General features: G+C 40.3%; 1 protein-coding gene across 2 annotated transcripts; it reads left to right on the forward strand.

Annotated features, from left to right (window-relative positions):
• The first annotated feature begins 18,800 nt into the window (after positions 1 to 18,800).
• Positions 18,801 to 22,254, forward strand: id4 (inhibitor of DNA binding 4). Of its 2 annotated transcripts, none has more exons than XM_074682603.1 (3): positions 18,801 to 19,684; positions 20,181 to 20,245; positions 20,629 to 20,893. In XM_074682603.1, the coding sequence occupies exons 1-2, from the start codon at positions 19,298 to 19,300 to the stop codon at positions 20,226 to 20,228; spliced, it is 435 nt and encodes a 144-aa protein (XP_074538704.1). In that variant the 5' UTR covers positions 18,801 to 19,297; the 3' UTR covers positions 20,229 to 20,245; positions 20,629 to 20,893. The 2 variants fall into 2 exon arrangements, with proteins under 2 accessions (XP_074538704.1, XP_074538703.1); XM_074682602.1 differs by lacking the exon at positions 20,629 to 20,893 and adding an exon at positions 20,901 to 22,254 and having other exon boundaries at positions 18,832 to 19,684.
• The last annotated feature ends 3,629 nt before the right edge of the window (positions 22,255 to 25,883 follow it).

The following is a 25,883-nucleotide window of genomic DNA, read 5'->3' on the forward strand; positions in this document are numbered from 1 at the left end:
ACATGATGTTCAGACATCTCTCATTTATTACGGCCTGTGTCCTTCAGCTCCCACCTCATTCATAGGTGCGCTGTTTGGTTGGTCAGAGCAGGATTCCAGTCTGGTCTCCATGATGTGTAGCAACAACAAACACAACACTTCACCTATCAGGCTTACTATTAATGAGTCTCTGGTTACCAGGCAAACTCCCAGCGCAGCTTTGCTATGAGCCCTTAGGGAAGTAGAGTCAGAGAGGCCACAATTAGAGAAGTACAAACTGAGGAAACACCACAACAGGAGGGCTAAGAGATAATGCACACTCACATTTCCTCCTTCGTTCTGACAAACTTTGAAAGTTTGTTACAGTTAAACTTAAGGTCAGCCATCATGGATTCATAACTGAGTGGCTAACAGAGGGTTCAAGAACCAAATACTGTGTAGCAATGTTACTTTGTCAACGTGTGAAGCATGTCTACATCTTCTAAATTGTAATGATGTCTCTGTGTTACGGTCCCCAAAACGGCTCGCATCAAGGAGACACAAACATAATTAAAAACAGTCAAGAATTACCGTATTGTTGTTTTATTGGCAGGAAAAAAACAGGTTTGGTGACCAAATCAGATAAAAACAAACACCATAACTATTTTCCCAACCAAATACCCCAGAAAAGAAACTAACAAAATGCTGGTGGGCCAGCTCAAAGGAACAAAAGAAAGGGAGCCATCGCTGTCCAGCCCATGTGAGGGCCGGCGGAACAGGATTCTCCCTTCTACCTAAAAGAAAACCCCTAAATATTTAACCAATAAAAATAAAACCGAAAACTGGACCACTGGACCCACCAGAAATTAAAGAGAAAAGAAAACTACTTAAGGTCACACAGAAACTGCCTTCTGCTCTCTTAGCCGCTCCTGCAGCTGCTGCTGTGTTGGATGAATGTGATCAAGAGAGAGCTGCAGTCTTTCCCCTCTTCACAACTCCTAATCACTGCTCAGCCACGCCTGTGTAAAAAAAAAACAGAGTAAGTGAGGCTGATCAGCCAGAGAGTAAAGAGAGAGAGCATGTAACACTCTGTGACATCATCCATTGATGTAAAGAGGCATTTATACTCTTTACAGACAGACACATGGTGCCCACCTGTCAGTCCATGTTAGTAAGATTCACCAAACGTAGGTTGTGTCTGAAACCACCCCCTCATTCCCTACTCCTTACTCACTACAGAGTGAATTAGATTTAGTGGGCTATCCCACTAAATCTAATTCACTTTGTAGTGAGTAAGGAGTAGGGAATGAGGGGGTGGTTTCCCAATATAGCCCACTCACTCAGGAAAATGAAAAAAAACATTTCAGACCCCACTCGCTCACTCGCCAGCTGTTGACAGTGACATAATCACTCTTACACATCTAAAGGCTGACACACGTTACAGGATTCTTTAAACCACACATTTCGGGTGGAGCTGCTCGGAAGGCCACCCATTGCAAGATTATAGAAAATGAAGAATTAGAATCAGAGTCATTTATTAATGGCCACACAACAGAGTTGGAGGTTTGTTTTCGGTACAGCACTTCATGCTCAACATTCTCTAGTGTCAGTCACATTGCCAGACAAAAGTGACAGACACAGGAGCAGAGCCCGTACCGTGGCAAGCCTTACAGCCGCCATCATGCCAGCCTCATGTTGTCAACATGTTAAATATTTGCGACACAAGAGGATTTTTGTCCTTTAGTGTGAGAGGGGCCGAGCACAGTGTGTAATGTCTCGTGTACCGAGCAAAGCCAATCAAGATGCGAGCTGACTCCACTGACTGACTGAAGAGGAAGAAAGAAATCTATCTGTAATACTTGTGACGACTTTACTCACCTCCAACTCACATTGTTATATTTGCAGACCATATCCCCGCCGTCTCCATGACTTTTTCCATATTTTTTTTCTTTTTTAAACAACTATCATTGTATTTTCTTGTTCATCCGTCATGTTTGTTTAAACCGAAGTCCCGTTTTACCTGGTGAGATTTGGAATATTAAAGCTGAAAAATCAGTTAGTGAGTGGTGTGCTCTGAAATGCACACCACTCACTAGAAGAACAGAAGAGAGAGATCTTGTGCAATCTCTCTTTTGCTCTCATCAAGTGTGTAGTCTCTAAATGTGTGAAGTTTTGGAGAATCCTGTAATGTGTGCCAGTCTTTATGCAAGCTTGAGCAGAGCAAAGTCACTCTTCCAACCATTCTTGAACCCAGACTGGGAAGGTCAAGGGATTCCAAGAGTTACAAGAAGAAACTCAGCTCTGGGTAGTTGTGCTTAACCAGGGTAGGAGGCTGAAAGAACTGAAGCATCCATCCATCCATCCATCCATCCATCCATCCATCCATCCATCCATCCATCCATCCATCCATCTTATCGTCCATTTACCCATCCATCCCTCCATCCATCCCTCCAACACCAAGCCATCCTACCATCCATCCACCCGGCCATCCAACTTTCCATCCATCCATCAATGGCCATTTACAGGTTTGTCACTGTTTGACTGCATTTACACAGTTGTACTAACATTATAAATAACAGCCCAACTAAGAGGGAAAATTTCCACAACTTTGGCAAACATCCCCTTAAAGTTCTGTTTATGGTTTCAAGGAAATGTCATGTAATGTTAAAAGAACATTTTTGAGTAGTTTTTTTTTTTTTGTTGTTGTTGTTGTTGGAAAAATGACCTCACTGTTACATGACATCACAAGGAGAACATTCTGAAAGCAACACTTTGAAAATAATTTGGGGATGCTATTAAGACCTCAGAATACATAATGTTTTTTTTTCCAGAAAGTTCCTGTGATGTGATTTGAGAACAAAGGTAAAACATTATCTCTGTGAAATATTGAGGATATTTTGGGGACATCATTTAGGTAACTGATTATAGAATGTTTCTTTACAAAATGTTCCCTCCATTTGACACGATTGCATAGTTTGAACATTTTCAAAGCAACATTTGGAAAATGTTTTCAGTATGTTCTTAAGACCTCAAAAAACAGAACCAATTTTATAAAATCATTTCTACAGAGTTACACGGCATGGGGGGACGAACATTCTCAAAGCAACATCTGGAAAATTATTTTGTGGCTTTATTAAGGCCTCTGATTACAGTTTTTTTTTTTTCTAAAATGTTCCTGTGATGGATTTGTGAAAAAATGGACAAACATTGTTACTGTAAAATTCAAAGGATGTTATGAGAATGTACTTTGAGGCCTTTCTCTGTTCACATGATGACGTTAAGGACCCGATCTGTGCACCCACAGCAACTGAAAACACTGGCGTCTGCATTCTAGGAATGATCAACCAATAGAGACGTGTTTGAAAATAACGAGTGCAAACATTTGACAAGAACACAATAAATCTGTGTTAACATGGGTGTGAATTCCCTGTCTTCAAACTGACCAATTTTCAGCCTTCTCAAACACAGTCTCCGTGTAAGAAAAGAGCAAAAGCACCACGACCGTCAACTGCTTACCATTCCATAACCAGCGCAGGAAATTGGTTGGAACACTCACCTCTGACATTCATTCAGGAGTGGCAGTAGTTCAGTCCATTGGAATTGAGGTTAGTAACTAGAAGGTCGCTGGTTCAAGTCCTAACATGGATTAAGATTGGGAATTGGGCTGGTAGATGGAAAGGTTTTAGCATAATTTCCTGAAAGTGTTCAGGAGCAACCCCCAGCTTCTCAGTGTTGTACATCCCTATGGAAAAAAAGTGTCTGCTAAGTGAAACTATAAATTCACAAGTGTGTCCTTACTTCTTACTATGTACTGCCACCTCCTGGCAACTCACCAGTATCCACCGTGTGAAATGTCTTCCCATTAGAAACAGACCAGGGTGGGGGCGGGCATATACGGCATGCACTCATCTGCCACTGCTGTTTCTGAGCCTATCTAGCTGCTGTCGTCACTGCAGAGCTACCTGTAAAGCAAATGAGGATGTCACTGCTAGCAAGGCCACTGAGAACGCTGACAACATTGGCTGTCTGTTTTAGCGAGAGTAAAGCATTGCTTGACGGGTTCAATAAAACAGGATTTTTTTTTTTTTGAAATATTGATAAATCTAAACTCATGTGCATTTGAAGCAGAGTCTCAGCTGTCATAAAATGTTTTGTTGCAACCTCCTAAATCTGTTATTTTATGACAAAATCTCTTTTTTCCCCCCTGTTGTTCCTTAGTTTTTGTCAACACCCTCAAACACAATAAATATCAAATTATTTCTATTTATTAACTTTTATAAAGATATTGAGATTTTAAATAAGTCTGTTTGCATCATAGGAACACATTTACATTGCCACATGTTAAATATTAACTTTTGTTGATTTTTTCATACAGTCTCATTTGTCTTTTTTTTTAATTAAATCATTTACTCTAGCAACTGTTATCATTTACATTAAATATTCAAAATGAACATGTTTTGACTTTAAAAAAAAACACATTTTTTTAATTTGGTAATTTAAATAAATCAACTGGGTTTCAAACAATTATTGTAAACATATTTATTTAAATCAAAAAAAATCGGAGTATCTTTTTTATTTTTCTATTTCATTGGATCCCCATTAGCTGCTACCAATGCAGCAGCTACTCTTCCTGGGGTCCACATACAGCAAACATACAACACAGAATATACACATACAGAACACATAGAAACACAAGTAACTATTAACTACATCCAGAATAAAATATACAAAGAGGCACTTAAAATACAAGAATCATAAAAAAAAACCACCTCAGTTTATACACAACTTGAAATAAAAGGTATCAACATTTACAACATGTATTTCAATAAGAATACATCAATGTTCATTAATTAGTTTTAAATTTTTCTTTTACTGATCTCTTGAAACTGGATCTACTGGGGGCCTGAACAATGATAACTGGTTAATTATTCCACATTGTGATGGCTCTATACATTACAGTTCTGCACACTGCCTCTGCTCTGGGTTTTTGTTGATCTATATGACCACGAGAGGCCTGCCTGGTTCTAAAATCATGTTGACCTCTGACGTAATTTATTTGAGAGTACAGACAACTTGGTTGCTCACTATAAATAACATTTCTGAAGAAATGTGCCAGGTTACATGCCAACCTCTTGTCTACTCTGAGCCATGAGAGCCTAGCATGCATACTCTCTGTGCTCAGCCTCGAGCCTGATGGACATGCTAAAGCAAAGCGAGTCTTGCAGCTTTATTTTGTGCTATTTGAAGCTTGGAAAGATTTGCTTTGGCTGCCCCTGACCAGACTGGTGAAAAGTAGTAAAGATGCAATAAAACTAATGCCTGTGTCACCTACACACTAGTAGCAGGGGTAAGAAAGGGAGAACAACATCTGATGGAGGATATCCCATTTCTTGACAATCTTATTGATGTGCTTCTTCCATGTCAGGTGCTCACCAAGTGTGACACTAAACAAAATTGCCTCTTGAACCTGATCAATGAATAAGCCTTTAAGTGATAGGCAGATGTAACTAAAACGCTTTATTTAACTAAACCAAAAATCCCAAAACTGAAAACCCAAAACTCTTACAAAATAAAAAACAAAACAAAAAGAAAACACTAGAAAACTCACTGAGACTCAAGAAGCACGGAAAAGCATGGGAAGCAGGAGAAAACAAGAAGAGACAGCATATTATGAACTGACCAAGAACACAAGAAACTCAGGCTGTTTCCCAAAGCCCAGATATCTTGCCTTGCCTTGCCTTGGGAGGCAGTGCCTCAGAAGCCACTTCCTTCCAATCCAAGGCAAGTGTCCTGCCTCTGCTCAAAAGGAGAAGCTAATGGAACAGCCTACAAAGGCATTTTTTTTTACCATCAGATTCCTTTCACAAATTTTTGTGTAATTGGAGTTACATTGTCTCACATAACACGTGTTGCACTGTGGACAGTGCTTGGAAAGTTAAATACAAACGTGGGAGGAGACCGTGTGCCGTATTCTCCAGAGGCTACACATATTGTCATGGTTTGCCACTTTTGTACGCTTTTTGCTTTTTTATTGTCACATCATTGACACTCTGCAGGTGCAGCTTCTCAGTAATTATAGTTACGTGGGTGACGCACAAAAGAGTTTAGTGTTGGACATGGGATAAGTTGTTCTTTTCAAAAGGTGTATTTTGTTACTTACATTTGAATTTGAATTTACCGCGCGCCTCCACTGGAGCGTCTCTCTTTGGTGCGTCTTTTCCTTCCATTTTTTCCTTTTTTGTAGATTCATGCAGTGCATGTTGGGTATTTATAGCCATGGCAACGCAGTGGAGGATACACCAGTGTATCCTTGGTCAATTAGCCACATGCTAACCAAACGGAGGACATATGCATCCAGAGGACATGAACATTGGAACAGCTATTAATATAACCCGCCTTATTGTGTCTCAGGAAGATGTTATTGATCAGTCAGTTTTCTCTATTAATCCTCTGTTATATTGATTTGATGATGGTTGTGTTCAGTGTTTTGTGCTTTAAACTCACAGCGAACACTTTATTACCAGATTTATGATCAGTTTCTGAACAATCCTCTGTGCCTGTCCTCAGCTCGTCTTTTCTTTCATTAAACTCTGTTGTGTTTGTGAAGTTTCATGTGAAGTCTGAGCCGCTGCAGCGTCCAATCAGAGAGTGATATTCCATATGGGGGCGTGTCTGTCAGTGAAAAGACTTCCGCAAAGCCGGCTCTCATGTCTCCTTGATCATAGCTCCTCCGATCAGTCTCCTCCATCCTCCATCCTCTCTCCTCTGAGCACAATTATCACTTTGGGACAGTCTTCAAAATGGCGACTGGGAAAGTACTTCTGATGTCGTAGAGGAGATAGGACGGAGGAAGCACGAAGTTAACGCATTGAGACGCACCCTATATACACAGGGGAGTAATCAACTCAGGTGTGAAATAAGACACAGGTGAAACACATGAAGGACAATTAAACTGAAAGGAAACACAAAGAGAACTAATCCAAACACAGGGAAACTCAAGACAGAGACTGAATACATCTAAAACACAGAAACACTAAGAATAATCACAAAAAAACATACACATGACAAGAACCAGATCAAAACAGCCAGGAACACATTAAAGACAAAAATAGGAAATACAGAACACTCAACAAGAATAACTAAGACTAACACAAGAACCACAAAGAACCAAGAAACTCAAGACATAGAATAAAATCCAAAACCCAGATTTTTCTCAACAGAAAACCCAAACAATGACATTAAGCCTCTTTGTAAAAAGCCTTCACTTGATTCAGGGATGTGTGGTCAGGATTGAAGAAGATCACTGGCTTCAAGATAAAGGGGGATCAAACTGACGGAGGTCTGGACAAAGCTAATGAACTGAACATGCTCTTCAATAGGTTCAGCTCACCTCCTGCCTCAAACCCAACAGGCCACACACCCTCCCTGAACCCACAGCTTTCCTGTCACTGCCCCACTCTGTCACCCTGCAGCTCAGTCAAGGACATGGATAAAGTCTCATCTCCATCCAAACCAGGACTTCCTGAAACCTCCACTGCCTCCTCCTCCACTTTGTCTGTCTCCTGTAATCAAGTCAAGAAACAACTGGAGAAACTGAACCAGAACAAGGCAGCAGGTCCAGATGGTGTCAGTCCCAGAGTTCTCAAGACCTGCTCGAAACAGTTATGTCTGATTCTTCAGCACCTGTTCAACACCAGCCTGAGTCAGAAAAGAATTCCGGTGCTGTGAAAAACATCCTGCCTTGTTCCAGTGCCTAAAAAACCACAACCTGCTGAACCAAATGACTACAGACCAGTTGCCCTGACATCTAACATCATGAAAGTCCTGGAGAGACTCCTACTGGCTCACCTCAACAAGCAGGTCAACACCTTTCTAGACCCATTACAGTTTGCATATCGTAATGGGCTTAGGGTTGAAGACGCCATCATCTACCTGCTTCAGAGAGCCCACTCTCATCTGGACCAGTCAGGCAGCACTTTGAGGGTCATGTTCTTTGACTTCTCAAGTGCCTTTAATACGATTCAGCCAGCTCTGCTTTGTGAGAAGCTCCATGGATTCCAGGTGGATACCTCCATAGCCACCTGGATTTATGACTACCTCAGAAACAGACCACAGTTTGTGAGACTGAATAGTTGTGTGTCTGAGAAGGTGGTCAGCAGGACTGGAACACCACAAGGAACTGTACTTTACTGTTCCTCTTCATGTTGTACACCTCAGACTTCCAGTACAACTCTAAGTCATGTCATCTGCAGAAACACTCTGATGACTCAGCAGTCATTGGGTTTATCAGTGATGGACAGGAAGCAGAGTACAGAGAACTGTTTGGACAGTCTGTAAAATGGTGCGGTAACAATCATCTCATCTTGAATACCACCAGAAACAAAAGAGATGATTGTTGACTTCAAGAGGAACAAGAATACACATGGATGTGTTTCCATCCTGGGAGAGGAGGTGGAGGAATACAAGTACCTTGGAGTTCAGCTGGACAATAGACTTGAGTGGAAATGCAACTCTGAGTACATCTACAAGAAAGGTCTGAGCAGACTCTACTTCTTAAGGAAGCTGAGATCTTTCAACGTCTATACCAAAATGTTGCACATCTTCTATAAGTCTGTTGTTGAAAGTGCAATCAGCTTCGCAGCGATCTGCTGAGGCAGCAGCATCAGAACCAGAGACTTGAAGAGAATCAACAAACTGATCAAGAAAGCTGCTTCTGTGCTTGGAGTAACTCTGGAGCCGCTGGAGCTGATCGTCCAAAAAAGAATAGTGCACAAGCTGATGAAGATAATGGAGGAGTCTTCACACCCTCTCCACAGCACGGCGATGAGACAGAGGAGTGTGTTCAGTGAGAGGCTTCTTCAGGTCCGATGTAAGACTGAGAGGTACAGAAGATCATTCCTGCCAGCAGCCAGCAGCCTCATGAACAAAGTCCAGAATTAATTGTTATTATTATTGTTATTATCGTTGTTATTATTATTAATGAAAACAATCTGAACTACTACAATCCTGAATTTCCCTTTGGGATAAATAAAGTATTTTTCATTCATTTCATTAAACCTCTCTTTTATTTCCTGGAGAAAGTTGTTGTGAGTTATAGTCATGTTATAGACACGTCCAGCAACTGCTAAGAGGCTTGTGTGTGTGTGTGTGTGTGTGTGTGTGTGTGTGTGTGTGTGTGTGTGTGTGTGTGTGTGTGTGTGTGTGTGTGTGTGAGTGAGAGAGAGAGAGAGACAAAAAATCTGTTTGGAGTTATGTAGAGATGTCAGTGAAGGATTTTTGTTGATTAAGTACTAGTTCTTCAGACAACTGCAGCTGAATATAGGCACCAACTTTAAGAATAGACTTAAAACTTTCCTTTTTGATAAAGCTTACAGTTAGAGCTGGATCAGGTCTGAACCAGCTCTTAGTCATGCTGCTATAAGTTTAGACTGCCGGGGGGAAACGACACACAGGGCTCCTGTTTCCCTCTTTTTCTGTCAGTCTAGCTTCTAGTCTTACTGTCCTGTTATAGTTACTGACCATACACCTCTGAGTTTGTCTTGTAGGTTCCTGGGGATCAGTGAAGTGGACGGTCTGCTGCTGTGCTCCTGTCAGACTCCAGCTGCTACGGCTTTGGATTGTTTGCTGGGAATGGCCTGCTGCTGTGGACCCATAGTCGCCACAACCGCCACCACAACGCAAGACATCGGACTGTGTGTGTGTGTGTGTGTGTGTGTGTGTGTGTGTGTGTGTGTCTCCCTCTCCCTTTGTCACCCCCTCCCCATTCTCCCTATACTTCTCTCTCCCACTCTCTCTCCTCTATCTGTCTCTCTAACCCCAACACAGTCTCCTCAGGTGTCTGTCTAACACGAGTCTGGTTGTTCCTCTCCATTGTAACTTGCTAAATGCTGCAAAGTCCTGTACTCATGGTGGATTAAGATGAGATGAGACTCCTTATCTTGTCTTGATCTTGAGTTTCTGCTAATAAAACTTTATTGACATTAATGGTTCTAGACCTGTTCATTTTTTTGGAAAGTGTCTTAAGATAATGTTTGTTGTGATTTGGTGCCATACAAATAAAAACTGATTGATTGATTGATTGATTGGTTGGTTGATTGATTGGTTGGTTGATTGATTGATTGATTGATTGATTGATTGATTGATTGATTGATTGATTAAGGGATAAAGCTGACCATGTGATTATCTAATTTTATTGCTTTTTGATAAACATCTGAAAATGCTGACGAAAACTCAAGACACATTTTAGACAATCACAAAATGAGTAAAAATTGTTGAATGTTCACTCCCTGATGTTGTAAAAATACTATTGTAGTCTACTCTTTCATCCGTCATATTTATTTTTCATTTTAAATATTTCTTTCACAATTTAATAATGAAAACTAAACTAAAAACAAACAGATATTGAAATATTTAACATTTGTGCAAAAGAACATCTGATGATCAACAATGGATGATGTTGACTGGAAAATTTAATTGACTTTCACTCAAACTTTCACATATTTTAGTCGGACATGTTTTTGCCAGTCTCAAGAATCTGGGTTCAGCATCATTGCAAGTCTGTTGGTTCACCTCTTTGTTCGAAACTGTGATTTAAAATTTCACTACACACATTCCCTTATAGGCAAAACGAGCCTAAGCTCCAAATTCTTGTGTTGATATTTATGGTTGTTGTTTTTTCGATTCAATTTTACTTTGCCCTCAATTGTTTATGTCAAAACAAAAACTTCTTTTCATTGACACTTATTAACACACACACACACACACACACACACACACACACACACACACACACACATATTTAAAAATATTTATACATATAATAATTTGATATTTATATACAGAAATACTGCTGTTAAGGCAAGCTTTACCCACTTGACAACTGGGACGCTGAACCTGGAAATGACATCACTCCCACTGCCGACTTCCCAGGTCCGAGTAGAAATGGTACACAGCACTAGTCTAACAGAACCCTTGCTGTAAACTTTGGGTACTAAAAACAAGGGACAATCATTAAATTACCGATTAAAATCCCGCCAAAAGCAGTTTTTCTTCAATGACTTCCTTGTCGTGTGACCAATTTTTCTGAAAGTGACCTTAAAAAGAAACAACACCTTGAAACAGTAAGACACACAACTTTTCATCTCTAGTTTGTACTCCAAAAACATTTGTGATTAAATTAAAAGCAAAATTTAGACTCTATTCATTAATAGCGTCTCATGTAATGTGACCAACTATATTGATATTGTTCTTGAAGAATAGCTGTGTCTCAGAACAACAAGAGACACCACTCTTAATCTCTTGTTTGTTCTCCAAAATACATTATATACATATTTGAATAAGGAGCCAAAGTTTGCCTTTTTTCAATAGCTACCATGTGTTGTGGCCAATTATCCTGAAATAATTAGAATAATAACAGCACCTTGAAAAAATTAGACATACTAATATTTATCTCTAATTTGTTTTATTTGTATAAACAATATTAATATATTAATATGTTTTGAGATTATTCATAAAATTATTATTTTTTTAAATGTTGAATTCAAAGCCAAATTTAGACTCTTTCTTCAATAGCTCCTGTGTTATTTTACCAATTTTCCTGAAAATTATCTTGACAAATAACAATACCTTAAAATAATAGGACACAGCACTATTTAGCTCTAATTTGTAATCCAAAAAATGTATGGATGGTTTTGGAGCCAGTTTTTGACTTTGTCCTCAATAGCTCCCATGTCATGTGACAAGTTATCCTGAAAATGATCTCAAAAAATATCAGTGTCTTGAAACAATGAGACACACAACTTGGAGATTTTAAAGGAAAGAGTCCAACTTTTGCTTTTACTTCAACCATATAATTTTTGAAGTTTATATTAGAGATTAAAAAGTGGTGTGTCTTATTGCTCCAGGACACTGCTTTTTTAGGAAAAAAGATAATTTTCAGGATAACTGGTCACGTAACATGGAAGCTTTTGATTGAAAGGTTTGAAATGTGGCTTAAAATCTATCAATACATCTTTTGAAGTAAAAGCTAGAGATAAAAAAGTGGACTCTTATCTTTTAAGATCATTTTGAGATTAATGGTTCGAATAACATAGAAGCTTTTTTTTTCTTCCAAAAATCTTTGTTGATTTTTATATAATATATATTGACACACATATATATCCGCAACACCCCCCCCCCCCACACACACACACACACACACACACACACACACACACACACACACACACACACATTCACACATATATATCCTGTTCAAGGTCGCGGGTGGCTGGAGCCTATCCCAGCTGTCATTGGGTGAGAGGCGGAGTACACCCTGGAGTGGTCACCAGTCAATCACAGGGCTGACACAGACACAGACAGACAACCATTCACACACACACTCACACCTATGGACAATTTTGAATGACCAATTAACCTGGTGAGCATGTTTTTGGACTGAGGGAGGAAGTATCCTGAGAGAACCCACGCATGCACGGGGAGCACATGCAAACTCCACACAGGAGGCCCCACCAGCCAAGCTGGGAATCAAACCGGTGACCTTCTTGCGGAGGCTGCAGCTTTCAAGTTGTGCATCTGGCAACCTTAACAGTAAAGCCAGAAGATCCTTGTTCAATTTAATGTTAAGAATAAGGTGCAGTCTATCTACTATATTTTTCCAGTAATCATATATATATATATATATATATATATACATATATATATATATATATATATATATATATATATATATATATATATATATATATACAGGTCCAAACACAATGAATATAGGTACCAACCTTAACAATACACTTCGTGCACAGCTCAGATTTGTTAGGATCTGTTCTATGTCTGAGTTGGGGAGTTAACTGCAGGTGCCGTAGTAACCTGAATTGATTTTATTTTAGCCTGTTGTAGACTGAAATATTGTTTGCTAGTTTCCATATCTCCAACCAGGCAGCATCATCCATGTCCATGATCAGGTCCCCATTCCAATTAGTGGCCATAAATGCTGGTTTTCCTTTTTCATAGTTAAAAAGGGCTTTGTACCCAAGCCCGAGTATACCCTTCTTCCTTCCAACACAGACTAATTTCTCCAGTGGAGAGGGTTGATGAGAGATACCTCCATCTTTCCTACTATTTGAGAAGGTCTGTATTTGGAGATACCTGAAAAATTCTGTTCAGAGTATGCTGTATCTCTTACATAGATGGTTAAATGAGAGAAGTATTTTCTTTTCATATAAATGCTCTATGGTAACAATCCCTTTAATGCCCCACATTTCAAAGCTCCTATCAGCAATACCAGGAGAGAAATCTGCATTGCCCCATACAGGCGAGAGAGAGGACAGTTGTCCCTCTAGCCCTACTCTATTTTTCTTATATCCTGCAAGGCTTTAATAGTTATTTGTATTATTTTTTTGTCACCAATACGAGGTTTCATCCTTTTTGGTTCAAGGGCAAACAAGAGGCCCCTCAGGTGTGGGTTAACCTGAAATGATTCTAAATCAAGCCAAACACAGTCACTATCATTTCTAATCCATTCAGCAATATAGCCCAACTATGAAGCCAATTGGTAAAGCCTGACATCTGGCACTGACCCCCCCCCCCCCCCCCCCCCCCCTTTCCCAAGGCTTCATGAGTCTAGCTAGGCTCATACAGGGTTTCTTCCCACTCCATGTACATTTTTCAATGGGGGGAGGGGTTAGCTTTATATAATTGATGAAGCAATGGAGTTTTCACTATTCCCAGATATGGTAACCTTACGGTGACCATTTGAATGGGCAAAGAAGAGGAGGGGGCGTCACAGTGTTTACCTAAAGGAAGAGCTTCTGACTTTGAGAAATCTATCTTATAGCCTGAGAACTTGCCGGAGCAATTAATAAGATCCAACAGTGCAGGTATTGAGACATCTGAGTTTGTAAGATCTAGCAACACATTGACAGCATGCAAAGAGATCTTGTGGGTTTTACCACCAACTGAAACCCCTGTAATATTAGGGCTGCATCTAACAGCCGCTGCCAGAGGCTCGATAGCAACTGCAAACAATAAAGGGGACAGGGGGCGACCCTGTCTTGTACCCAGGCTTAGGTGGAAGTAAGATGATCTCTTTCCATTTGTTTGGACAGCAGCTGATGGGTTTTTATAGAGCATCTTCACCCAGCTGATAGGCCCAAGCCACCTGCGATCCTCAACAGGATAAGCGGTTCAGAAAATGAATGAATCAATCTTCACCCAGCTAATAAATGTGTTGCCTAGGTCAAGACTCTCAAGAGTAGAAAAGAGATAAGACCACTCGATCCGATCAAATGCTTTCTCAGCATCCAGGCTAACAACTACACTGTCGAATTTTTCAAATTGGGAAAGCTGAATTATATTGAGAAGCCTCCTCATATTATTACAAGAGTTTCTGCCACTAATGAATCCTGTTTGGTCACCATCTATAAGTTTAGGCAGGACTGTTTCTAAACATAGCAAGGATCTTAGAAAGAAGTTTGAGATCAGTATTTAATAGGTTTATAGGTCTGTAGGATCCACATGTATCATCAGGTTTTCCCTTTTTCAGAGTGATCTAGGAAGGACACTGTTTTGCAAGGAGTCACAAAAACATATTCAGTAACCGTTGTATTAACAAGGATTTGAATTCTTTATTAAATTCACACCCCAGCTCATCTGGACCTGGGGCTGTACATTCATAGAATTCAAAGCTCCCTCAACTTCCTGCTCTGTTATCAGTTTATTAAGTGTTTCTTTTTGTATGTCTGTGATTTTATGACTCATATTGGGGGAAAAAACCTTGGCGAATTTCTGAGTTAACACGGGTTGATCACTTTCACACAGTTTGTTATAGCATTGTTCAAATGATTTGTCTGCATCTGTTTTCCTTTTCCTGTCAGCACCTTTAATAGTTGAATACATTGAGAATCAGACTTCTTATTTACCAATCTAGCTAAATATTTACTTGGTCTGTTGCCAAATTCATATAGTTTTTGATTGGCAAATCTAATACTCTGAGAAGCTTTAAGTTTTAGCAATGAATTCAATTAACTCAATAACTCATTGATAAAATGGAAGCTTTTGAAGAAAAGGGTCGAAAATTGGCTATCAATTTAACAACATTTTTTTGGAGTACAAGTTAGAGATAAAATGTAGTTTGTCTTGTTGTTCCATGACACTGCTATTTTTAAAGCTCATTTTCAAAAAATAAGTCACATGACACGGGAGCTATTGAATAAAAGTCGAATTTTGGCTTTAAATTTAACCATATAATTTTTTGAGTACAAATTATCTATAAATTGTGTTTTGTTTTATTGTTCAAGATTAATTCCAGGATAATTGGTCACATGACGTGGTAGTTATTGAAGAAAATAGTCCAAATTTGGCTCATAAATCAACCAAAATTTTTTTAGAATAGATTAAAGATGAAAAGTGGTGTGTCTTATTTTATCAAGGTGTTATAATTCAAAGTCTCTTTCAGGAAAATGGGTCACTTGACATGGAGGGGAATTGAATAGGCAATTTATTGACAGTCTCTTGTTTTTAACACCTGACGTTGACAGCAAAGGTTTTGTTAGATGTAATTACGCTGCTGCTGCCATGCCTGGGTATAAAGAGTGAGAAGGCACTGGTTGGTTGGCAGTGAATGTCTGTTGAATATCCAACCTAAAACCAACTTCACCGGTTGCAATATCACAATATTGAGTTGTCAGATAATCGATCTACTGTTGTTGTACTTTCAACAATTTGTACAAAATAACGAGAGAATAAGCATAAAATACCACACTATCTTTACATATTTCCCACTGAAAGAAGTGCACTATCTGCAGGTCACACAATCTCTTTATAAAGGCTATGGCAATTTTTTTGCTACTTTACAGTAGTGATAAGATTAGACCAGAACATGGGGGCAGGCACAATTTCTTCTCATTTTCAATAATTTTATTACTGAAATTTAATGAATAACATCAAGTGTATATTATATGCAAATTATAACCTAACTTTTAATACTAAGGATATAACAAAGTATGTTAACTCAATCTTTTAGTGTTAATTCAAGTTGAATTTCGAACCAGGAGCTGTAGATGAGCAACAGAGTAGGTGTCATTAAGCTAATTGTCAAACACATATATCAAGCTTTGTCTTATGTAAACACTGTTAATAATATAGGGAGGGGAATAATAAAAGTTTTATCTGGGATATATATATATATATATATATATATATATATATATATATATATATATATATATATATATATATATATATATATATATATATATATATATTAGTGCTGGGCAAGTTAATGCGTTAATTTCACGTTAACCCGTCAATCTATTAACGCCGTTAAATATTTTATCGTACATTAGTGCATGTTGCTCACATGCTTTTATTTTGTAAATGTCTGTCGCTGACCAGAAGTGAAATTGTCGGAAAAACACGATGAGTAACCAAAACAAGCATGGAGAAGAGGGGCATTTTGGCTATATTTTTTCATCCATCGCCAGTGTTATCATAAAGTCAGCTCGTCGACAGTCTTCAGACTACGACTTCGAGTTTGACGGTTGTCCTCACTGGTTTGAGCCTGAGTACACGGACGAGGAGCTCCATGAAAGAAGGATGCAGAGGGAGAGAGACGAAGAGCTGGCTCCAGAACAACAAACAGGAGCACGTCCACGACTCAATGCAAACTGGTGGTGCGTTTGTGGACAGTGTTCGCCTATGGCAACAGAAGAGGAGTGTGTTTGTGATAACGATGGATAGCGATGGATGAAAAAATATAGCTGAAATGAGCGATTCTGCAGAGATTATGTCCTGCGCTGAAGCTCCCTTGCCGTGGCCCCCGCTAAGTGCGGCTAAAATCAGCTGGATCTAAATAACTTCTGAAGGACTCCGAGCTGCACGATGTTTGTCTGAGTGAGTATATGAGCATGCACACACCTGTAAATAAGGTCCACGTGTCAAAAAACTGGAGTTGCCCTTTAAAGGCGCTCGCCGCTTAGTGTATCAGTCCGCGCGCACAGCGTGCCAGATATAAACAAACACAGGTAGTCTGCCAGGACGAAGAGACAGGATGAGAACTAGAGCCTCATTTAGCGGTGTTTTGTGTGAAAGTAACACGCTGATAATTCTCTAAATAAAGCGTGAATGCAGACCGATATCAGAGTTTTTCGGTGGGAGTCCATTTCTTTGTGTTTTTGGTCAAGTAAAATATGGCCCCGTCTGAGTGCAGAGGAAACCGGCAGAGGAGCAGGGAGGGGGGTTTGGTGCGAGCGCTCTGGGCTTCTGCTGCACAAAAACACTGCTGTAGGGGTCATTTCTGCCCTAAACCTTGTGAGAGTACCCAACTTGTTCCATCCCGGAGTATCACTTTAATGTCCTGACAGTGGCAATAAGCTTTAATTTTGTATTTACATTTTGTAAATTTGATTAGCACTAAATGTCATTTAACTATTACTGTATAACAAGTACTGATTCAGTGTTTGCATGACAGATGTTATGGCACTTTCACAATGCCATTAATTATGATTAATCAGGGAAATCATGCGATTAAGTACGATTAAAAGTTTTAATCGTTGCCCAGCCCTAATACACACACATATATATATATATATATATGCTTGCTATGGGAATTCACATACTAGCCACCATCAAAAGTACTTGACACTTCTGAAGTTGTGGCTGAACATTCTTGCTGACATTACTGAGCACAACAGTCACTTCCCATAGCAACAGAAAATAGAGAGAAGGAGCGGAAGAAAAGGAGAAGAGGAAAACACCCATTTAAAGCTGTGTGAGCCTTTCAGTATTCATGGCAGAAGAGACTGTGGTGGTTCCAACAAAGTGTGGGACATTAAAACCTTCAAAAACTTACTGAGGTGAGTGTCTTCCCTAGCTGGACTCAGACCTGAAGGCCACTCAGATGCGTCCATGTTAGAAAACACTTTAGGCTGGACTGAAGCTGAGTGTAGCCTCACCGTTGTCTTGGCAACCTATCTGACAGGCGAGAAAGGAGGGAAGAGAAAAAGAGGTAAGAGGAGGAGAGAAGCCGGGTGTCAGTGCTGAGCTCCCCTTGTGGCGCCAGGCAGTCTGCCCGACAGGGGACTCAAAGGGCTGAGGAGAAGGAGGATGCAGAACGCAGCAGCGTCCTGGGAGTGCAGGAATGTAGAGGCACAAAAACACACTGCTGGAGAAGGAATAGCAGATCCCCCCCCCGCCACACACACACACACACACACACACACACACACACACACACACACACACACACACACACACACACTATATTTTATCGAGGTTAAGATAAAACACTTGTTATGAAGTAATTTAACAAACAGCATTATATCATATCAGATGTTGGAGCTCTAACTGCACTGAATGCTTAAGTGCTATTTACTGAGGTAGTGAAGCATAAACAGTTATTATAATAACAACAACAACAACAACAACAACAACAATAATAATAATAATAATAATAATAATAATAATAATTATTATTATTATTATTATTATTATTATTATTATTATTATTATTATTATTATTATTATTCTATTCTTAACTAGTTTACCCAACACATTTCAGCAACAAAGGTTGCTATGTGTAAATGCCAACCGAAGCAGTCAGAACAATGATTTATTTGTACTTTGTTGAGTTTGTATTTCATGATGTGTTTGGGCTCCTGTAAACATCCCCGTGTCTCCCAGAGAGTGAAGCTGGATCGGCTCGGGATAATCTGTTTGAGAGGTGATCGATATGAGGATGGCTACGCGTAATTACGCATCAACAACGGCTCTAAAGGTGCACTCCTGCGCTTATCAGCCCACTGAGTGCTGTGAACAGAACACATCCACTGGCTGGATTCATCCCTAGATCTTCACTACGGGCCTCTGAAGGGGGAGCATGAGATCCTTTTTTATACCGTGGGGGCAATGCACACTGAGTGCTTTAACTCCCCTCTCTTTTTCTTTCACACACATGCACATCTCTCTCTCTCACCAACAGGCAGCCCGCCGCGGCTCTCGCAGAATGGGACACGCCTTTCCTCGGCTCCGTAGTGGGGTCGTTGAGCAGCGGGCTGCTGGTGATTGACCAGCTTCTCTTCCTCATCTGTCAGCCGATTGGCTCGGCGCCTCCCCTCTTCTCTATAAATGAAGGGAATCTATTCACCCGTTTCACACCGAGCGTACTGAAACAAGACAAACTGTGAGGCTTTACGGGATGTGTTAACATACTCGAATTGCGTCTCCTGGTCGGTCTTGCCCCGTCTCTTTTTTGGCGGTATAGCTGTTTGTACTATTGATTCTGTCGTGGAACTCGATCGGGTTTTTATTTTTCTTCTCCTTGTGAGCTTTTTGGTTACATAAGATGAAGGCTATTACTCCAGTCCAACCCCAGGACTCCTCCTCCTCCTCTTCCAGCAGCGGCGACTTCTCCCTGCACTATCTGTCGAAACAGAGCGTCAACATCGCCCGGTGCAGGATGGAAGAGGAGGACCTGTTCTGCCTGCAGTACGACATGAATGACTGCTACAGCCGGCTGAAGCGCCTGGTGCCGACCATTCCGCAGGATAAGAAAGTCAGCAAAGTGGAGATTCTCCAGCACGTCATAGACTACATCCTGGACCTGCAGCTGGCCCTGGAGACGCACCCTGCTCTCCATAGGCATCAGCCACAGCGGACCGGGACCTGCCCTGCTCCAGTCTTCAATCCAAGCCGGACACCACTGACGGTACTGAACGCCGACCACCACCAGGTAAGCTTTATCTCTCCTACACAGCGGGTCTTAACGGGACCTAGGTTTACTCTAGCGCCCTGTGCCAGACTGCCGACCGCCAGTCAGACAAAGCGCGTCATGCCCGTCATGTGTCATTGTGCTCTCCGTGATAATAAGAAACAATGATCAAAACGGGATGCACCGTTTTCTACAGTCGCGAATAATCACGCGCCAAACCGCATCCGTGTGGGAGAGATTGCGCACTTGATTGCGGGCTCTATGATTTGCATGATAACGACAGTGTGTCAGAGGCCCACCTTACCCCGGGATTAGTGAAGTACCTCAGCCTTCAGACCACTTCACTGCGCACAATGAGGGCAATTTGTTATTCAATAGGCCGCAAGAAAATGTGATAGGAGATAGACGGAATATCTGTTGCTCTGATGGATTTCATTTATTTTGGAACTCGTTTGGTCTCTCATATTAATATGAGCTGAAGATTTCTACATCCTGTCTTCTGTTCTTTTTTTTGTAGAGGACGTCAATAGTGAAAAAGCCGGAGGACTCTATTTTATGCCGCTGAGACAGAAGCCCTGCACGGTAAGTAAAGTCACACATCATCCACTCTTTTAATTATATTTTTATTATGTGTTTATTTCCTCTTTTTTTTCCATCACGGATACACATTAGTCCAAATACAAAGACCACCAGTGATGTTCATTGAATAGCCTTTATGAATTGAGTTGGGCAGTGTGATGTGATCAGGGCGTTCAGAGGATGGCTGTCAGTGAGGGGAAAGATGAATAAATTGAGGAATACAGAGGTTGGTGGTTGGTGACAACCACAGAAGCAGCTGAGCTTTGCGCAATAACTGTCACTGTTGTAGCAATCAGTGAAGAAGTGAGGGTTAAAACCTCAGCTTACCCTCCTTCATTCTGACAGACACTCCTTTTTCTCTCTGACTCACTCACTGTCTCGTTCAGGCTGCTGTCCTGGCTTTCACATCAGGTCTGTAGCCCTAGATTGGAACACACCTGGGTGAGGCAGCTAGCATGCCCGTGGTGTGTGTGTAAGTGTAGAAGTCAGTCTGCAACCTCCCGTCAGTCTTGCCCAGCAGCCTGAGGAGCTGTGTGCTTGTTGTCTGACCTGGTTTGTTTTGGATTGTTGATCAAGCATGGCCTCCGTTTTGTTGATGGCGCCAGTCAGTCTGGAGTTCTGGAGCTTACCCCCCTGCCACTATTCATCCCCTCCACAGGTGTGCAGGCAGCACAGAGCCGTTGCAAAGCCAGCAAAGCTTCACCAGGGACTCACACCCAACTGGAGGCACAATCACAAGGGGATTTCAAAAGCGCTGTGAGGAATTCAACCCAAAAAATCACTACTCACATCAGGTTTTTTATTTTGTTCTATTGAACAAGGACCTTACAATTATACAAACTGGTCTTTTCTTTTTCAATTGCTCAAACTTTAGTTCTCGTCATTTACAGGTTTTTGAAAAGGAGTTTTTGTTTGACATCTCTTTGTCAGCAGCTATGAAAACTGTTTGTGAATTGTGCTTAGTGAAAAACTACAAATGGCTCCAGTTTAAAGCTTTACTAAACTGCAAAACTTATTGTACATTTTTGACATCTATTGTTTAAAATAGATGATTTGTGTTGAACAGGGAAGTTTACCTGGACGCTTAAAATGTTTGATACTGTAAAAAGGAACGATTCTGATTCGAGACCATAAAGATTGTACATACAGAGAAACAAATGTTCTATAAAAGTATGTGAAAGGAAGACTTATATGCTTAAATAGACAATTGTAATTTGCAGGTATTTTTATTAAGAGGTTTTTGTTGTAATGTAAATATTGTGTTTCCTCTTCAAGTCTTTAGTGAATGACTGTGGTTATGCTCTGCCAATAATGTCCTCACACGATGATGATTTCAGTGAACTCTTTGCAGTGTTTTTAAAATAGTTTCATATGTAGCATGTCAGACTCGTTGCGGAGATGTTGAATGTGCACTGATGCAGCTCTCCTGTGTACATATGTGGTGGAGTTCAACACCACGTCTCTTAATATTCGCCCTGCTTCTTAGCGTTCTCCGGATTCTTCTGTACTCATTAACTAAAAGAAGCTTGAGCCAGCAGCAGCAGCAGCGTGCTGCTCGGCCGTGTGATGATCTTTAAGGAGCCTGATTTGACTGAGAGTTTAGTCTGAGAGAAGCAGAGTTTATGTTCACCACAACAAAATATCTACAAGCATCTCTGTCCTAAATGTGTGCGGTCAGAGCTTTTCTTTGAAGAGTCAATGATCGATACCAAGAGTTCATTATACTTTGGTTATGAATCGATGAAATTTGTGAACATTAACAGAATCCTTTGAAGAAAAACCTAATGAGATGAGGAATGTCTTGAATCAAATGCTGAATGAGTCAGAAACCACTGCTGTTGTAAAGGAGAAAGATAGCCTTTATTTTTCACAATATTAAACACCGAATTTACCTCACTGCCCTCCTGCCAGTGTGAGAGGGCCCTTGTACATTAATGTCAGCTGCACTGTTGAACTGAACCTTCACTGGCTTGTGAAGAGTTGTCAAAATTATTAAAGTTTACAAGGAAGAACTGTGTCGTCTCAGATTTTTGTCTCTGTGGGAATCTCATCTCTACCATCCGACTCTTCCACGTAACAGGAGAAGCAGCTCAACCACTGCACAAGAAATGTGCAGCGCTGGGTGCTCAGGAAGAAGTGCAGAGAAAGATATCACATGTTGCATATGTCCTGTAAGTCTGTAAACCTGTTTGACAGGATTTAGGGATCAGGCTTTTTGTTTTGTGGGCTCTTATTAATTCCATCACACACATACGCAGCTTCAGCAAGACTACAGACACACACGGAGGTCATGGTGTAAGGTTACTATACACGGTGAGGAAAAAAAATAACAAAGCAAGTATTTTCGACCCACCCCTCTATTAAAAATTGTTCAATATCAATTATTAAAGAAACTTGTACTTTTATATCAAACATATGAATTTGACTGTGGCCTACCATGCATAATTTATCTGGTCTGTTTTCAGCCAAAATTATTTTGCAAAGCAAGAAAAAAAAACATAACATGGGATACAGCTACAACCTCATTTGAGGATTTTTCTCTGAGGGGGAAACAACCTTATTTTTTTATTCAGCATGAGAAAAGCATGGATCAGAAAGGTCTGTAGGATGTTTAGTGTGAGGAGTATAGCCCAAACAGAATCTCATGTTATTGCTGTGCTATAAAGCCAAAAACAGATGTTTCACAGCATCAAGGTGAGACATGAATCTGCATTTTGACTGAAGTTCTAGCTGAAAGATTCACTCATTGTCAGTGAGTTTGTTGAAAAAACATTGTTTGTTCCCATACAAAATCATTAACAAAGCTTCAAGTAAAATTAGGATGATGTGAAAACTCAAAATAAACTCTTTTCATTGAAACTGTAAAACATGGGTTCAGCTTTTCTGCACAGACTTCAGAAGATTCACAAAAGGAGAATTTTCTGTCTAAAAAGTGTAGAAAAAATAATATTAAAATTTACTACTATAGCGACCTTGACATTATTCTCAAACATGAGAAGCTGCTCTAAAATAATTGAGAAATATTTTTCGGATGCTTTCTTCAGTGAAATTGATCTCAGAACTAAGAGTCCTTGAACACCACATTAACCACCTTACAGTTAGTTCTTCCTTTCCTCCATTTTCCTCACAGAGCTGCAGCTTCTGATCCAGGTTTAGGAGCCCCCCACATCAACCTGATAAAAGCAGGTTAACATGTCTGTTTGACACAAACAAGCCCGGCCACACTTTCATTGTGGGTGCTACAGACACTGCACCATCAGGCCATGCAGGCCACCTGTGTGTATTTATAGTCCACAGACAGAGCCAGCCTGGCTGCCCTTGAGGAGCTCTGTCCTTGTTGTGTCACATGTGAGAGTGATAGAAGGCGAATACATAAGAAATAGAAAATAAAAAAGAGTGAAGTGAAAGCACAGGGGCCAGCTGACAGTCACACATTTCTGAAATGATTTAAGATCCTCTGGTTTTTAGAGAGAGCGGAACTCAAGCCTGACGGTTCAAATCAGGCTTCAGGACTGCATGGATGAAAAGACTTGAGTTTCACAAGAAAACGCTTAAACCTCTGAACAGAAATAGGCAGAACAGAAATAAAACCTGCTAACTTTTAACTCATTGCTGTTATACTTAAAAATACATTGCCAAGTCGTTTATTTTGTTATGATTAAAAACATGAATTTAATGTAGCACAAAAAATTAGGAGGGGTTAAAAAAATCACTGCTCAACAGTCTACAGAAAGCTTTTGGAGCAGACATGTCCAAAGTCAGACTCCAGTCCATTTTCATCTGGCCCCCAGCTGAGGAAATGAAGTGTTCTTTAACCCTTGCATATTCTTGACTGTAATAAAATTTTAATAAAAATCTGGTTTGATAAAAAATTCAGAACATACACAGCTTCTGTTCATTGAAGACCAAATACTCTTTTTTGTTATAACTTAATAAGACGTGAACTAAAAGTCCTCCTGTTCATTTCTGGCAGCTGGACTTGAAGAAGGTTTGTTCATGTTTTCCCTGATCACAGGACAGGAAGCTTTGTGATCACTAGGTTTGATTCTTCTTACTAGGCAGCAAGCAAACTGCATTATTCATTCCAGTGCCTATTATACTTTGCTGCAGCCTTATGTTGACTCACAATTCCCCCCGTTGAGCTCGTATCAGCCACGGTGGTGCCCCATCTCTCAAGCATTAGCACTGCAGGATTTTCCAAATAATCCCTGTTGGGAGTGAGACAGCAGCCAGCAGAAGGACGGAAACCGTTTGGGACTTGTGTGAAAGCTTCCTCTGTTTTTTAATCTTCCACAAAGCGGACTAACATGTAGGTTTAATTCTACCAACAGCACTCCTACCTTGTGTGTGTGTGTGTGTGTGTGTGTGTGTGTGTGTGTGTGTGTGTGTGTGTGTGTGTGTGTGTGTGTGTGTGTGTGTGTAAAGCATAACTCACTGATGGATACGGGGCCCAGACTGAGGTTTTGGGAGCTGACATGAGCATTGTCGTGACAACAGTGTTGTTATCAAAGCCAGGGACTTTCCAGGCTGAGCATTTATTGATGTGACTGTTACCAGTAATCATCCATGCGTCTCACTCCCTCCTGTATAAAACTACAGGAGGGATTGAGTGATTTTTGGAAATCACTTTTCCCATTAACTCTCACTTGCTCATCATCCACTTCTTTATTATCTGCTGCTTCAAGGTAAATTGCTAACGCTGTTTGTTTCCAAAATTTAAAAAAAAAAAAAAAACGAACCCAAAACAATAGTTTTCTCTGTGCTGCAGCTTCAAACAGACGGAACGCTAGTTTCCACAAATTTACACAACACACCGTGACACAAACACATAAAATGAGGATGCTTGCTTTAATTTAACCTTCTGCATATGTTAAACTGCAATAACAGGTTTGGCTGTCGTGTCTCGCCTCCCTCTCTCCCTGATTTAACTCCACGTTACAGCATTCCACGGGGGCCTATATCCCTGCGTGTTAATCACTGCTCTTCTCAGTGCACAGAGAAATATGGCGGATTCTTGCAGGGGAACAGTGGAGGACAAAAACGTGCTCGCTCTTAGACACTACCTGATTACAGACTAATTGGTCTGGAGTGATTAAATATCTCCTGCTTCTCACTAATTGCAGCTATTTAAGGCAGCTATTAGCTTAAAATGGTTGCCACCAACAGCCGTTTACTCATAAACTGATAAACAAAATGTGAGATGCAGCAGTTCACCTGTACTGCTGTAAGAGAGAGGGGCTCTGGATGCACAAGGCTCAGTGCAGCAGCTTCCAATCCCCGCACATTGGACTCATTAAAGTCTGAGTTTCTATAAGCAGGTATATTCTGTGGACTGTTTTTTTTTGTTGTTGTTTTTTTATTAAATCAGATTTGGAATATTGACCTTTTTTTCACCTTTTAATTTTTCAATTAATGGAAGACACATTTCCAGTAGAAATACATTTCCTCCATCTGTAGCACAATTGGTGAATAATGTTATAGTTTCTTTCTTTCTTTCTTTTTTTATCTTATATAAATTATTTATTGACATACACAACACAGCTCACAACACAACACACAACATATGTACATATATACAGTACCATTTACAATACACATAACGAAGCAGAGAGACAAACCCAGCGCAGGGGTATCAAACTAG

This window comes from Halichoeres trimaculatus, unplaced genomic scaffold (assembly GCF_033239565.1).
Source record: "Halichoeres trimaculatus isolate MK-OKI-2021-1 unplaced genomic scaffold, fHalTri1.1 fHalTri1_scaffold_12, whole genome shotgun sequence".
NCBI lineage: Eukaryota > Metazoa > Chordata > Actinopteri > Labriformes > Labridae > Halichoeres > Halichoeres trimaculatus.